At 41.9% G+C, this 15,039-nt stretch overlaps 1 protein-coding gene across 2 annotated transcripts in view; it reads right to left on the minus strand.

Annotated features, from left to right (window-relative positions):
- TMEM106C (transmembrane protein 106C) overlaps window positions 1-15,039 on the minus strand; it is a 55,725-nt gene that overhangs the window by 17,455 nt on the left and 23,231 nt on the right. Inside the window, exon 1 of one of the 2 annotated variants that reach the window (XM_078384627.1) lies at window positions 8,275-8,342. The exons of the other annotated variant lie outside the window; for it this stretch is intronic. Within the exon in view, the coding sequence (XP_078240753.1) occupies window positions 8,275-8,326 (52 nt within the window). The 5' untranslated portion in view covers window positions 8,327-8,342. Of the gene's footprint in view, window positions 1-8,274; window positions 8,343-15,039 lie in introns of those variants that run through there. 2 annotated transcript variants of the gene reach the window in all.

Genomic DNA, 15,039 nt, shown 5'->3' on the forward strand with positions numbered 1-15,039 from the left:
GTTTTCAAGTGATGCCCCATCCACCTTATTATCCCAACCTGGCTCCTTCTGACTATTATCTGTTCCCCAAACTCAAAAACATCTAAAGGGACAACGATTTGGGAGTATTCTGGAGGCAACTAATGCAAATGAGTGGTTACACCAGCAGTCAGAAGAATTTTATTTGCAGGAACTTAAGAAGCTGCAGGACAGATGTCACAAGTGCACTGACTTCCTGGGGGAATGTGTAGAACAGTGTGGCAGTTACAGCATCCTAGCTCAATTTTTTTTTCTGGGAAAGGCTCAATACTTATCAGCACCCCCTTGTAGCACTTTTTCTGTCAGTTGAGCTAGTGGCAGGTTGCTGTTTTTTGAAGTAGGTAACCACAGAACTCTTTTCCAGAAGTTGTGCTGAGGTTAAGATTCGTGTATAGGAAAGGGACGAGTTTGTCTGTGATATGTAAAAGTGTGTCCAGGTAGGGTAAAGCGTTCAGAAAGTGGATACTGATGGCATAGGTGACATTAGCAGATGAACAAGTAAAAAAAAACCTCTACTGTGATGTTCTGGGGGCCTGTGATGCTCTTAGAAGTATAGTACGTAGTTTCCAAACACAGTCTTGTTCCTGTTACCTTTTCCACGTTGTGGAAGGATGTCTGTAGTTATTTCAGATTAGGACCTGGCTGTAAAGGCTGGCAAACTATAGCTTGGGAGGTGGAAGTATTATTGTTAAAAATGGGCTGTAGATCGTTGTGATGAAGCATGTGAATGGTCTCATCTGGAAAGCATTATCTCTTTGGGGTCTGCCTCATAGTAAGTTATTTCTGGGCACCCATCCTGCCTTCTCAATGTGTTGTTTTTATAGCCTTGTATTAATATTGTAGTTTAAGAGAGACCTGCTGTATATCTATGAATTTTGAGTCTCATAATGTGGATCTAAGTAGATAACTCAACTGTAGATAATAGATTTTATAGTGGGCTCAGGGTGGAAGGTGGAGATATTTAAGTATGTATAACAAATGATAGGCTTTGATGCAATATTCATTTTTTTCTTGGTCTTTTGTACTATTCTGGGCAGCTAATGATCAATGAAATATGGTGCTTTGATGTCTGTTGTGTGGTGGTGTGCAGAAAGTGTGCCTGCTTTGAAGATTGATCTAGGCAGAGGTTAATAGTGGAAAGTTACTGAAGTTCTGTAGGATATCTCAAACAAGTCTTTTCCATAATTCAGATGATGGATGTCACCATGCTTCTCAGAAAAAGGACAGATCTTTGGGTACAGAAGCTGAGAAAGAATTCTTCCAGGTCAGCCACGAGTATTTTGCATATTGTGGTGCCATATGTATGCCCATAGCTAGGCCATTAATCTGGAGATACATATAGTTGCCCAAGATGAAGTAACTGTGTATGAGTACAGAGTCACAATGTTTAGTGACTGCATGACAGCTAGGATGCTGTCGTCTAGGAGCTTGCAGATCAATGGCAGTTTCCTCAGGAAGTCAGTGGTGCCCTTTATATAGCTAGATGCATTGGGAGCATAGGGCTTGAGAGAAGAAACCATATACTGTATTCAGACACCCCCAACAACGGTGACATTAATACTTGATACAATGAGTCTTCCAGGATTGCCTGGTTTGCATCTTTTGAATAGTAGTTGACCAGTCAAGGATCTTGTGATCCATCTGTTTGAATTTGGCCATGTAAAATCTGAACTACTTACAGGAGGCTGAGAGGCAACTGTTTTTCCTTTATCTGCCTTTTGAAGACAATGCTGGTATTGTTTTCCAGACTTGTGAATGGCATCACGCTCTGTCCACTGGAGGTGGTAAGGCAAATTATGTTTTGGCTTATTATATTAGCCTGAGCACAGTGGTGGAAATGATGGCATCCTATTCTTTGTTTTGACCTGTAGAACCAGTCATTTAGAGTTCTTCTTGTATCATTAATAGAAGGGTAGCTGTGTGCTAGTATGCTATTAAATAAACTAATGTAAGGAGACAACATTCATCATGACCTCCTGATCAGTCTTAAACTCCTCCCCCTAAAAACTTCCCTTTCTGGGGTTCCTTGACCTGATAAATGATCTGATTCCCCTGAAATATACAACTGGATGTACAGCTCAGGCACCAAAATAACTTGGTTGGTTCTGGGCACCATGTGACTTGACATCAGGAACCGGCTCAGGCAGCAAATGCCTTGCAGTATCCCTTTGGAATGGGGATTCCAGAAACGGTGATTAATAGTACTATGAGGTATGTGTGTTCCTTCAAAAGAAAAGAATGTCAAAAATTTATTGGGTACACTGAGGATTTTGGACAAAGGTAACTGTTAAAAGTAGGGGATGTGGTGGCGCTGTGCGTTAAACCGCAGAAGCCTCTGTGCTGCAAGGTCAGAAGACCAGCAGTCGTAAGATCGAATCCACACGACGGAGTGAGCTCCCATTGCTTGTCCCAGCTCCTGCCAACCTAGCAGTTTAAAGCAGTAGATACAGTAAATAGGTGCCACCATGGTGGGAAGGTAACGGTGTGCCGTGTCTAGTCGCTCTGGCCACGTGACCACGGAAACTGTCTACAGACAAAACACTGACTCTACGGTTTGAAAACGGGGATGAGCACCATGCCCTAGAGTTGGACACGACTGGACTAAATGTCAAGGGGAACCTTTACCTTTACCTAACTGTTAAAAATAACAGACTTTCCCCCCTCAGCATTATCTGTGTTAACATTCCTTGTGAATAGGTTAAGCAAACTAAATAAAAGGCAAAGATTGTCATGTTGGTCGAGGAGGGAAAACCTCTAAAATCCACAGTTGGGTAATATCTTTATAAGGTGCTCTTCATCAGGCAGGATGGTAGAAATGACAAGACCTAAATAAATGATCAACTATGGGAAGTTGTTGTAGGTTTTTTTGTGCTGTTTGGCCGTGTTCTGAATTCAGAACACGGCCAAACAGTTCGAAAAACCTACAACAACCATTGGATCCTGGCCATGAAAGCCTTCAAGAATACATTAAACTATGGGAAGTGCCTTTCCTCCCCACTTCAAATCCCAGACTTTCGTAAGTGATAGTGATATTGGTTTATCAAGGCATGATAAGCAGGCTGGATGATAATCAATTATATTTTAAATTTAAATCATCACGGAAATCTATTTTTTAAAATTTAAATTGTTATTTAATTCAATTTGATTGTAAGTAGTCCAGATTTTACATGGCCAAATTCAAACAGATGGATCACAAGATCCTTGGCTGGTCAACTACTATTCAAAAGACACAAACCACAAACTGCCAGCCTGCACTTACTACTTTTGAGTCTCATTCATTGAGAGATGTTACTCAGGTGTTATTTTGGTGGTAAGTAACACTCTAAGTCAAGGAGCAAATGATAATCAGTTCTGGCTAAGCAGGTACATAGGAAGCAATCAAATTCATATTCCAATCATATTTGGGGGTGAAAGGATGAAGGGGTGGGATGGGAAAGGATGGTTCTCACATCTCTTTTAGGTCAGGCTGAACAAAAAAAAATTCTTGGCTTAGGATGTACCCAGTGAGTTTAATAGCTCAATGGGCCTTGAACCGGGATCTCCCAGTCCAGTTATCTGACCATTCTGTCATACAGACTCTTTAGCCACATCGCTTGTGGCCATTGGGCATTGTGCTTCCTAGCCTTTGTGGGCCAGTCTCACCATGATAGGAAAGTCCTGGGTATGGCAAGATAATCCAGAGAGATGGCTGCTCTTCATAGGGATGATAGACTAACTACACTGTCTGATATTTTAGAGGCCTTGGCCTCTCCCATATGAGAGAAAAACTCACTCTGCTATATGGAACTGCCAAAATTAGTCTGGGGTGTACATGCAGCATCTAAATTCTGCCCAACTCTGGAGTGTTATGTGGTAAAGACAGGGTTGGTTGTCATACTGAAGAGAAAAAACCTTGTTGGCTTGTGAATTCCACTTGTATATTCACTATGTACATTGCAGTTTCCCCAACCGTTCACTAGATGGTACCAAAGGGCAGAAGAAAATTCTGCCATGCCTTGTTTTCTTAGATGTATGTACTGTACCTTAAAAACACAATAACCACAAAGCATTTGCTTCCTGAGGCAATCAGCAAATCGTGCTCTCCACTCCTGAAGTCAAGGCAAATGGTACTTGGAACCGATAAGAGTTATTTTGGTTGCTGGGACAGAAAATATCACAAGCTTTCCTGGCAGCAAAACTACAGCTGTAACAAATGACTAACGATTTGCCAGTTTTTCACAAAACCAGAAATCTCCCTGAAATGGGTGCTCCACTCTGCCTAATGATAGGGCTGGAGGATGGTGGGTGATTTCCCCTTGATGAGTGACAAGAGTGTTTGGTGGCAGTGGAAGTCTGTCCTCTCCTTTTAGACTTTGATTAGAATCATAGAAAAGTGAAGTTGGAAGGGGCCTACAAGGCCATCAAGTTCAACCCCTTGTTCAATGCAGGAATAGACTTGTTCCTGTTGGTTAGGATGGAAGGTGATGAAAGCAGAGGGAAATTATTGGGGGGGGGCAGTCTTCCTTTTCCTTGAAATGCCAAAGTCATCTACAGCTTGCAAAGGTAATTAGATATTTATAATGTATGTTATTTATTTCATAATTTATATACTGTATTATTTACTCTGTCTGAAAAAAAAAATACCTCAAAGCAGATTTGATTGTCCATGTCTTGTTGTCCTGGCAACAATTCTGTAAAACAGAGCCTAATCATTGCCCTTTCATAACTAATAGAACTAAGGGCTTCATCCCAATAGTCAGATTTCAAAGGGGCTGGCTCTTTGCAGAAACAAAAGCCTGTGTGCTTCTGGTTTGGACAATCTTTCACACAAACAAGATCATTATTGACTATTGAATAAAATCCTAAGCAACTTGGGCCCAAGCAGTCTCAATGACCATGTCTACCTTGATGAATCTGCTTGAGTGTTAAGATCATCAGTTGAGGCCTTCCTCTCGATCCCACCACCAGGTATACGGGGGGGGGGCTTCTCACACGAGGCCAGGGTCACCCCATCTTTGCTATCCTTCCACCAGCAGGCAAAGACATTTCTCACCAGGCAAAGTTTCCCTTAATGGCTGGCGGACAGAGTGGGGTTTTTTTAATGGATTGTTGTGCCTTGATGCTTTGAATGTGTTGCTTTTGTTTACTGTTTTTTTAATGTGGTGTCTGATCATTTTTACTATTTGTATTCCCCACTGTTTTTAGCTTTCAGTATTGTCTTTTAATGATGTAAGCTGTCTTGGAGAAAGATGGGGTAAAATATTTTAAATAAATAATAAACAATACATAAATATATAGAATGTGACTTTCCCTGGGATAAAAGACCAGATCCGGAGACTTGCAGTGACTCCAACATGCATATGCAGAACTTGTACAAGTGCCTTTCCTGTTTGGTAGAATAGGAGGTGATTCCATCTTTCAATGAATGAGTATCCCATGCTGATCAGCATTCAAGGGAAATTTTGGACAGGGTAAGTGTGAGAACTATCCATTCCCAAATGAAGAATGGCTAAGGATTAATGGTTTGGTTCCCTTCTTTATAGTGGCACACATATCGGTTATGACTGCAATAAACATGCATTCATGTTTCAGCTTGATGATGAATCTCTGAGGTCAATGAGTTTGTTCTCTAGGAGAAATGCTCAAAAGCAGCAGTGGAGATGCAGTTCTACAACAAAGGTTATTTATTCTCTGCTTGATGGCAGTGGAAACCTCCCCTTGAAAGGTCTAAGCTGGTATTTTGTGATATATAGTAGCTTATACAGCTTGGACATCTAATTTATGTTTCTAATTCCAACCTTCTCCCTCCAGGAATCCAGGGATATTGTTGGCTAAACAATACCAGGACCTTTGCTTGAAATCCAGAACTAAAGATAGAAAATTACAGACGAAGCTGCCAGAGAAAAACATTGGATCTAGAAATGCAAAAGGCAAGTTGCCAGTCTTGTGATGTTGGTTGGTTAGAGAAAGAAAAAAGGAAGAAAAAATATGGAATTTATAATACAAAAGGCTGAAATTCAGGTAGTAGCTAGTGCTTTCTGCTCACTGTGACCACACCTTATTTAGGCAGTGCAAGCTTCTGGGGAGGACTGGGTTACTTGGGTGATCTCTATGGAGGACCCATCGACATAGCCGCCCAGAGGGGAGAGGGCAGATGAACGAGTGAGTTGATGTAACTGAGTGGACAAATAGGCAGCATCACGAGATGTAGCAACAATGGAAAGTTCTGATGGATGAAAAACCCTTTCAGCAGCCATACCCAAGTTTCTGCGCACTGCATACAAACCTATCTACCTACCTACCTATAAATCCCAAAGTAAGTGCAGCACTACTCTGAGCTATATTCTAGAGGGAACGTAGTAACCGAAGGGGCCTTAAATAACATTGAGTGTCTGTCTTGGAAGAGTTGGACAGTGAACCAACTTTAGCAGAAATAAAAGCGGCCTTGGATTCCTCGCCTCCAGAAGGCACCTAGGAAGGATAACATCCCTCTTGAAGTGCTGTAAAGAGATCATCACCACAGAAACATAACCCCCCCACCTAGCCCTACCCCCCCACCAAGCTGCAAAAAACCCTGTACACTACAGTAAATACTGTACAGTGTATGTACTCACCCAGAACAGGCAGTCTCTCTGTTTAAAAAAAAGTCAAAAATCCCAAAATAAAAAATAAAAAAGCCCCCCCCCCCAAAAAAAAAAACAGTCCGTACAATACAGGGCAGTCCCTATCCACTCTCTAACCGCTTGGACGAGTGATGTTCCAGACAAACAGCCTCTTCACTGGCCAACAGTCAACTGAAAGTTCAGATTTTGCGCTTTCCCCGCCTCCCCCGCTTTTTTTCCCCGTTCGTATCTTGAAGCTCCGTTCACAAGTAGAGGCAAAATTTTGTGAACGGAGCTGTTCATAAGTTGGATCATTCATAGCTAGGGACATTCATAAGTAGAGGTTCCACTGTACCAAGATCCAGGTCTATAGAGCCTGTGTCCTGAGCACAGTCCTGTGCTGCAGTGAGTCCTGGACCCTTTGTGCACAGCAGGAGAGGAAGTTGAACACATTCCATATGCTTTGACTCTGATGCGTTTTTGGCATCACCTGGCAGGACAAACTTCCAAATAGCGTAGTCCTGGAACGAGCTGGAATTGTTAGCACATATACATTACTGAAAAAGCGACGTCTACATTGGCTTGGGCCTGTTGTGACAATGGCTGCCGGTCAGATTCCAAAAGATCTCCTGTATGGAGAATTAGTGGAGGGAAAGCACCCCAGAGGGAGACCGCAGCTGCGATACAAGGATATCTGCAAGTGGGATCTGAAGGCCTTAGGAATGGACCTCAACAGATGGGAAACCTTGACGTCTGAGCATTCAGCCTGGAGGCAGGTGGTGCAACATGGCCTATACCAATTTGAAGAGACACTTGTTCAGCAGGCCAAGGCAAAGAGGCAGTCCCGAAACCAGCAAAATCAGGGAGCTGGACAGGGGACAGATTGTATCTGTCTTCAGTGTGGAGGGGATTGTCACACTCAAATTGGTCTTCTCAGCCACACTAGACGCTGTTCCGAGTCCTCTATTCAGAGCACGTTACCATAATCTCTCGAGACTGAAGGATGCCTACAAAAAGAGTTCCACCTGACAGACACCTATAGAACCTAAATGTGGCTCATCTGGGAGAAAAGCCTAAGCTGGAAGGGTCTGTGGCCTAGTGTAAACATAGCGCTGGAGCAGCATCTCAACCACAGTGATGTTGTCTCTGCAGCTCCCCAGTCTCATCTCTCAGCACATAGTTTTTTTCCTCAGGGAGACCACAGGGAGACTGTGGTATAGTCTTTCTCATTTAAGATTGGTTCTTGTTGTAATTTATCACACAGTGTCCCAATTGGTGAAGGAAATGACTTAACCAAACCACGGCTCACCACAAGAGGGAAGACAAAAGCCATAGGCTTTTCCCAAGAAGCACAACAGACACTACAAGGTATCTTTTTTTTTTTCTTTTCAGTTGAGGAACTTCAACACATCGTGAAGAGAATGCAAATAATCCTATTTGTGCACTGTTACTTTTTAATGTAATGTAATGTGAATAAATACATGACTCAGAATGGTTTCAGAAAAAGCTTTTATAATTGCCCTGCCCCATTCACTGTTCCTTGCCACGAGACACAGTGGTGGCCACTAACCTGGACAGCTTTGGAAAGGGCTAGACAAATTCACAGAGAACATGATTACAGTACCATTGGCTACTAGTCTTGATGCCTGCATGCTGTCTACAAGATTAGACATACCAGTTACTGGAGAACACAAACTGGAGGGTGTTGCTGGTCTCATGATGTGCATCTGGGCTTCCCAGGGGCTCCTGGAGAAAGAATATTAGACAAAACAGGCTTTTGGCCTGATCCTACAGTGATCCTACAGGGCTCTTACTGGCTCTTTTGTCACTGATCAAAACCAACTATTTCTCTGTTGAGCATAGAAAGCACTCAAGAGTAGATCACCAAAAATCAGCATATCTTGTTGTGACAGACAGCTCTCAGAACACTCCTGTCAGTCACAGAGCTCTGATATGGCAGCCTATGACATGACAGAAGGGGCGGAACCAAGGAAATAAAAGGAGAAAGAAAGACAGTTAAAAACAGTTTAGGCAGTTAAGGCCTAGTTGTGTTAGAGAGAAGAGTAACAGAGAGATAGAGAAAGACATAGGAATAGGACAAGTGCTGGAAAGTTTATGTGGTTAAGATTGGAAAGAGTTAAAAGTGCTAAGACATAAATAAATAGTTGAATAGATAAATACCTTGATTAAAGTGAATATACATAAGCAAACTTAAATGTAATAAAAGCAACATTTATTGAATAATAAAAGACCATCCATGATTTTCTTTATATGATTTTCCTACAAACACATAAATAAACATTGTTATATTGGATAACACTGATCTAATAGTCATATTTGGTACAGAGAGGAACATATCCTCTGGTGGCAGCGAAAAACAGTGAAAAGCACATGTCATGCCCGAAAGGGAACCTGGGTGTGTAGAAAAACAAACAGGGGAAATGGGGATGTGTCACACTTGTGAATATCTGATGGTGTCTGAGAATGGCTCAGTACAATCATAATAGTAATTAAAAAGTATAAAGAAATTGCACCACTTTTGGCATATATATCTGAGAAACAAGTGCCTTATTCACAGTGGTAATATCCATTATTTTTTGTACCAAGGTGAACAAAACTGCATCATAAACCACAAGTGCCTCCAAAGCAGTTTCTACATAATTTTCCAGGTACTGCAAGAAAAATGAACAGAACTAAAGGGTGGAATTTTGCTGCTTGTGTATGTTCTGTACATATTAACAAGTATGTACGGTAGTTATGATTCTAATACAATGATGGGTGCTAACAGGGGAGTGAGTTACATTATACTTTGTAGCACCATAATAACATGTGAAAGGAGGAAGCTGCTGGATTGTTCTTTGCTGTAATTCTGTGCGACCCATATTTTAGATTAGGCATCCTTTAGTCCCGAGAGACTATGGTAACGTGCTCTGTATGGAGTGAGCCATAAATAGCAAGATAATGGTATAACTAGCTGCTCAGTTGTGTTCAGGTGACACATGGAGTCAAAAAAAGAGGAGAGGGAATCCCATCTGTCCTTCCCCGAGGGCCTTCTCTGTCCCTGCTCCCAGATTCTGGAGTAACCTCCTTTGGGACAGCAGGCTGGCCCTCTCTTTGCTGCCCTTCCACAAGCAAGCAAAGACCTTTCTTTTCAGGCAGGCTTTCCTTTAAATGACTGGTTTGACCAAGGGGATTTTTTTAAAGGAGCATTTTGTTCTGTGTTTTACTTGAATTTTTAACATTGCTTGTTTAATGCTTTTCAAAATATTGTAATAATTTATTACTTTGTGTTTTTTAATACTGTAGCTGCCTTGGATTCTTTGGGAGAAAGGTGGTGTATAAATATATTAAATATATCATAATAACAAATAAAGCTGTTGACTCTGCTCCTGCACTTTAAAATGAGCAATATGTTGTTTTGACATAGACTGAGCTACTTTTGGACTGCCCATCACCATTTGCCTGATTCCTTCTCAATGCCAGCCTACTATCACTCTGGACATTCAGGGAATGCTAGACACAGGATGTGTTTGCATTTTTTGGGAGTATAGAATCCAATGCTGGCTATGGCATTGTGGGAACAGTATTTTTTTTTTTTAAGTCAAGCATTTTTCATCACTGGTGTATAGTGCTCACTCTGTTGCAATATGATGTGTTGACTGATGAAAACTGCAATCTTACGTCTGGAAGGCCACACATCTCTTGCCCTTTATATTTTATCACCTGAGAATGATCCCTATTGACTTCAAAGGAACCTACATCTGAATAAGTATGTATAATTTTCACTGTTAATTTTGTTTTATATTTTATTTTACATGACTTAGAGAGGTTTCAGACAAAGCTTTTATCATTTCTCTGTCCCATTCAATGAATTTTATGGAACCTTTTCATAATATCTTCCTCCATTTGTAATTCTCCTTTGTTTTTAGCATCAGAGTCTATCTTTTTTCCTGACCACAGAAAATTTGATGAAAGTTGGAATACCTGTGTGCACCCTCCTAATTGCGTTTTCAGATGTAAGCACCTTCCTGTCTAGAGCAGGGGTGAAGAATATGTGGCCCTCCAGATGCAGCAACTTAGCAAAGGCCACAAGCCCTAGTCAGATAGGAATCATGGCAGTTGCAGTCTGACAGACTTGAATTCTCTGTGTTGCATAAAAGATTCAAAGCTGATTAGATTAGATCCCTAGTTAGTTTTCTTAGTTTATCAGCAGGTGTAGAAGAAAAATCAATCCACGCAGTCTGACCTACAGGACCAGGGCAAGCCCTGATAGGGAATTTGCTTTTGTATAAGGAGGAGGAAGGCAGTAGGGCATCACCAGCAGGAAAACACTGTTTCCACAAAGCTTTCCATAGACTCCTATGCACCATTTATGGGGTGGTAATTATCTCAAAGCTGTCATTGCCTTCTCTACAGACAGTTCAAATAGAACAGTCCACCAGTTATAATCACTGCTGCTTCCAGCCAAAGAAAGAGAGAAAGAATATGGTAGAAATGTAAAAGAAAACAAATATGTACAATATATCCCAGTAGGAACTCCTAGTATGCCGTCCAGAAATCTGAAAACAAAATAAAGTACAGTGCTTACTATTTGTATAGCACCTTTCCCTGGAGATCTAGATTTGTTGACTGAGCTAAAAAATAACTTGCCCCTCCTTCCTTGGGTAGGTACTCTGTGCTCTAATTACAAGTCATCTATAGACTTTCCCACATGTCTCCTGAATACTTAATAATTAGTTTTAGAACAGCCTTAAAAAGTGAGCCAATAGGGTATTCCTATACTGCAGGTATGTGGCTGAGAAATATTGTCCTGCCTCAAGACTGCCATGCCAGTGAGTTCTTTAAAACACTATACTACAACTTAGCTTTGTTTGTTCTACATAAGTGAAGAAGAGGGTTCAGTCTATGCTAGTCAATACAACAAATGAAGCAGTGCATTCCAGAGCATCCATGCAAAGGAATTTTTGAAATTTTAATTTAAAAAAATACATGTTCCTTGTATGAGTTTTAAAAAGAGTCAGTCTTCACACTTAGATGGATTATTAAAAGGGGGGGGGGGTTATATTGCCATTGGCACACAACATTCTGCTTCCAAAATACTAAAAAGTAAAACATCAACATTAACAATATTTACAAAGTGTTTACAGTGTCACTGACAAAATATTTTTATGTTAGTCACAGAGATAGGTAATAAGGGCACATTAGGAAAAATGTAAGCCCACAGCAGCAATATGTATACTTATTGTGTCTATAGATACAACTAATCCCAAAACACCAGATACTGTACTTCTACTCAAGATCTCAAGTGACTAGCAAAGCAAAGTGTCTCCTTGGTTCTGTCTCAAAGAGGATCTCCATGTGATTTTGTTTTTGTGAAAACACACCTAAATGCACCCCACCCTACCCCCACTCCCATAAATAGGTTGGGAACCACCTGAGATTGGCAAGTCTGTGGGTCCAAGTCCTGAGCCCCAAACCTCGAGTCTGAGTCTGGGGAATTCTAAGAGTTGGAGTCCCCAAAAACCCTAAGTCACTGGTAAGTTCCCCCTCCCCCAGTGCTGCCCCGGAGCCGGGCTCAGCGTCTTCCGAGGAGCCCCTGGCCTGCACCAGCCTTTCCTAAGATGAGCTCTGCCTCTGCCTCCCTTGCTAGGCTGCCAGGAAAGCTGACCAAGCTGGTAGGAGCTGCAGAAGGAGGCAGGCCTGCAGTGCCAGGATGATGGGTGGCATCAGCGTCCTCAGGCTTGGCAGTGGGCTCAGCCTCCAGGTGGGCAACGGCGCTGCTCACCTGCCTGCTGGGCCACCTGAGCAGCCTCCTGGTGACGGTCGCAGCCAAGCAGGCCTGGGTGGAGGTGCTGCTTCTTCTACCGCTGCCTCCTCCTCCTCCAGTCAGGGAGTTTGAGGAGGGAGGCATTGGGGTGCGGAGGCCAGCAGCAGCTGCCCCTCGGAGGGCACCTCACCCCTCCATCCCACTCTCTTGAAAACCCTCCCTCCCCATGATTACCTCCTCCCCCACCATTTGCCGCCATTTGCCTGCCTCCCCTGCAGGTGTCCATTAAAAGAATAGGGACTCAAAAACACGACTTGGAAGAAATGAGTCTGAGACATGAGGTGAGTGTGAGTCATTGGGGGAAAAAATCAAGTCAAGTCCAAGTCAAGTCGCCGGTGCAATTTAGGTAAGTTGGATTTGACAGCAGGTCATGCATTGCCAGTCGCCCATCCCTGGAGATTTTTTTTAAAAATGGATTGAATAAGCAAATAATGGAAGGGAATAAGCACTGAACTGTAGACTCAGGGCTTCATCATGCAATACGTGTTTAATATTTGCATACTTAACACATACTGAATTTACTGATTGGGGTGTGGCACTGGCCATCTGCATAAATTACTTGGTGAGGCAAAGGCAGGAAATGTGTTGCCCTCCCAGTGTTGCTGGACTGCAGTTTCCACCAGCACACCCTAAAAAAGCCAATGATGTCACATGATCAGAGTTGCAGTCCAACATGAACTGCTAGATAGCTCAGTAGTTTAGGCATCTGGCTGCAGAGCCAGAGATTGGAAGATCAATTCCACACTGGAATATTCTGTGAAATATTACCCTGCCTTGTTTTTTTTTCCTTTATTTTCTCTGTTTATTCTTTGAATCTCATTTTTTTTACAGCTGGAATCAGCTGTAAAAAAACTTTCTCCCATTCTGTCTTTGCAAACAGAATGGTGGAAAGTTTAGACTGGAACCTTTTGCTGGAAGTAAAAAGCTGGAACGCCTCTGTTTCTGATGGCTTGACTGAGGTACAGTTTGTTGCTTTTACTCAGGATTTAGAGAGAGAAAAATATTAGTGTGACCTCTACATACCAATATCAAAAGTTCTACTTTTAAAAGGGTTAACATAGAGACAAATATCAGCACTTTGTTCTGGCACTGTTTCTGATTGCAGGCTCAGTGCTGCAAAAATGATCTTGTTGCTTGAGATGAAAAATGGACTAGCACAGAAACCATGGAGAGTTTCTGATATCTAAGGCACCCACTGAAATGAATGAAAATCAAATAAATTGATAAAATCTACTATTTATTTCAATGCGGCCTTGCATAGGAGACATTCCCAGTGGCATGGGTCACATGGGTGAGGCTGTGTCTTTCTTCTGCCATTGTTATTTGTTTATTCATTTATTTAAAATATTTTTATCCTGCCTTTCTCCTCAAGAATGACCCACGTTGGCTTACTGCATTAAAAACACAATATTCAAAAGCTAAAAACAGTAAGTATACAAATATTAGAATGCAATTAAACAAGTATTATATCAAAAGCAGTAAGTAAAAAAAAATCAATACTAAATACATTTAAAACCACAGAACACAACAATCCATTTAAAATCCCTATCAGTCATTAAGGAGAAGCCTGCCTGAAGAGAAATGTTTGCAATCCAATCTTATTTATATTTATGCAAAAGTACTGCTGCCACATTCCCACATTTTTAGCACCAGTCTGATCTATAGGTGTTAATAAGTGATCCTTTGTTGTAGTGAGGAGTTGGAAGGCAAAGCTAGGTCTCTCATGCAATCTGACCCTCCCCTTCTCAGCTTGTCTGCTGCCCTTAGGGGCAGTCTCAGTCCCAGTATTAACCTACAGTTTAACTATCAGACCACTTCTCCATAATGCTCTGTTTTTACTGATGGTGCGCCTACTAAAGGTGTTGTTAATTTTCAGCAATCTCCAGGAAACTGGAAAACTTTTTTCACATTTACTCAAACCTCTAGCCAATGTGCAGAGCTGGCAGCAGTTGTTCTTACCTTTCAAATATCTCAAGACCTTTCTCCTGCTCTTGACTTCTCCTTACTTTCCCTCTTTCTGACTTTAAAAAAACCTTCTTGCTGCTAGATGACAACCTTTTTTTGCAGCTCACATTCAATCTCCTACTAGATTCCAAGATGCTATCTCAGAGGGAAATCATCATGCAGACTCTGCTCTCTGTTCTTTGTGTCCCCTTTTTTCTAAGTCCGAGCCTTTGGTACCAAGTCCTCTAAGCCCCAAGTCTGAGTCCCTATTAAAAATAGGGTTTTTCCCCAGAAAAAAAGGGTATTGTGGGTGGGTTTTGTGGTGTGTGTGTGTGTGTGGAGGTCTGAGGCTTTTGAATGACCCACTTTTGGCCCCATCTATCTTTCCCCTGAGCATCTGAATGTCTCCACAAATTTGGCCAATACGGAAAAAAGGCTGAGCCTGCCTCAACTTCTCTCACCCCTCCACTCCCGCCCTCTCGAGAACCCGTCTCCCTGTTGCTACCTCCGCCACCCCCAATTGCCGTCATTTGCCTACCTCTCCTGCATCTTCTGGTGATCATCACAAAACCTCTTCCAAGTTTGCAGTGCCCTTCACTAAAAGAATAGGGACTTGAAAATGTGATTCAGAAAAATCAGTCGGAGTCATGAGTCGAGTCTGAGTCATTG

Source organism: Pogona vitticeps, chromosome 2, assembly GCF_051106095.1.
Source record: "Pogona vitticeps strain Pit_001003342236 chromosome 2, PviZW2.1, whole genome shotgun sequence".
NCBI classification, from domain to species: Eukaryota; Metazoa; Chordata; class Lepidosauria; order Squamata; family Agamidae; genus Pogona; species Pogona vitticeps.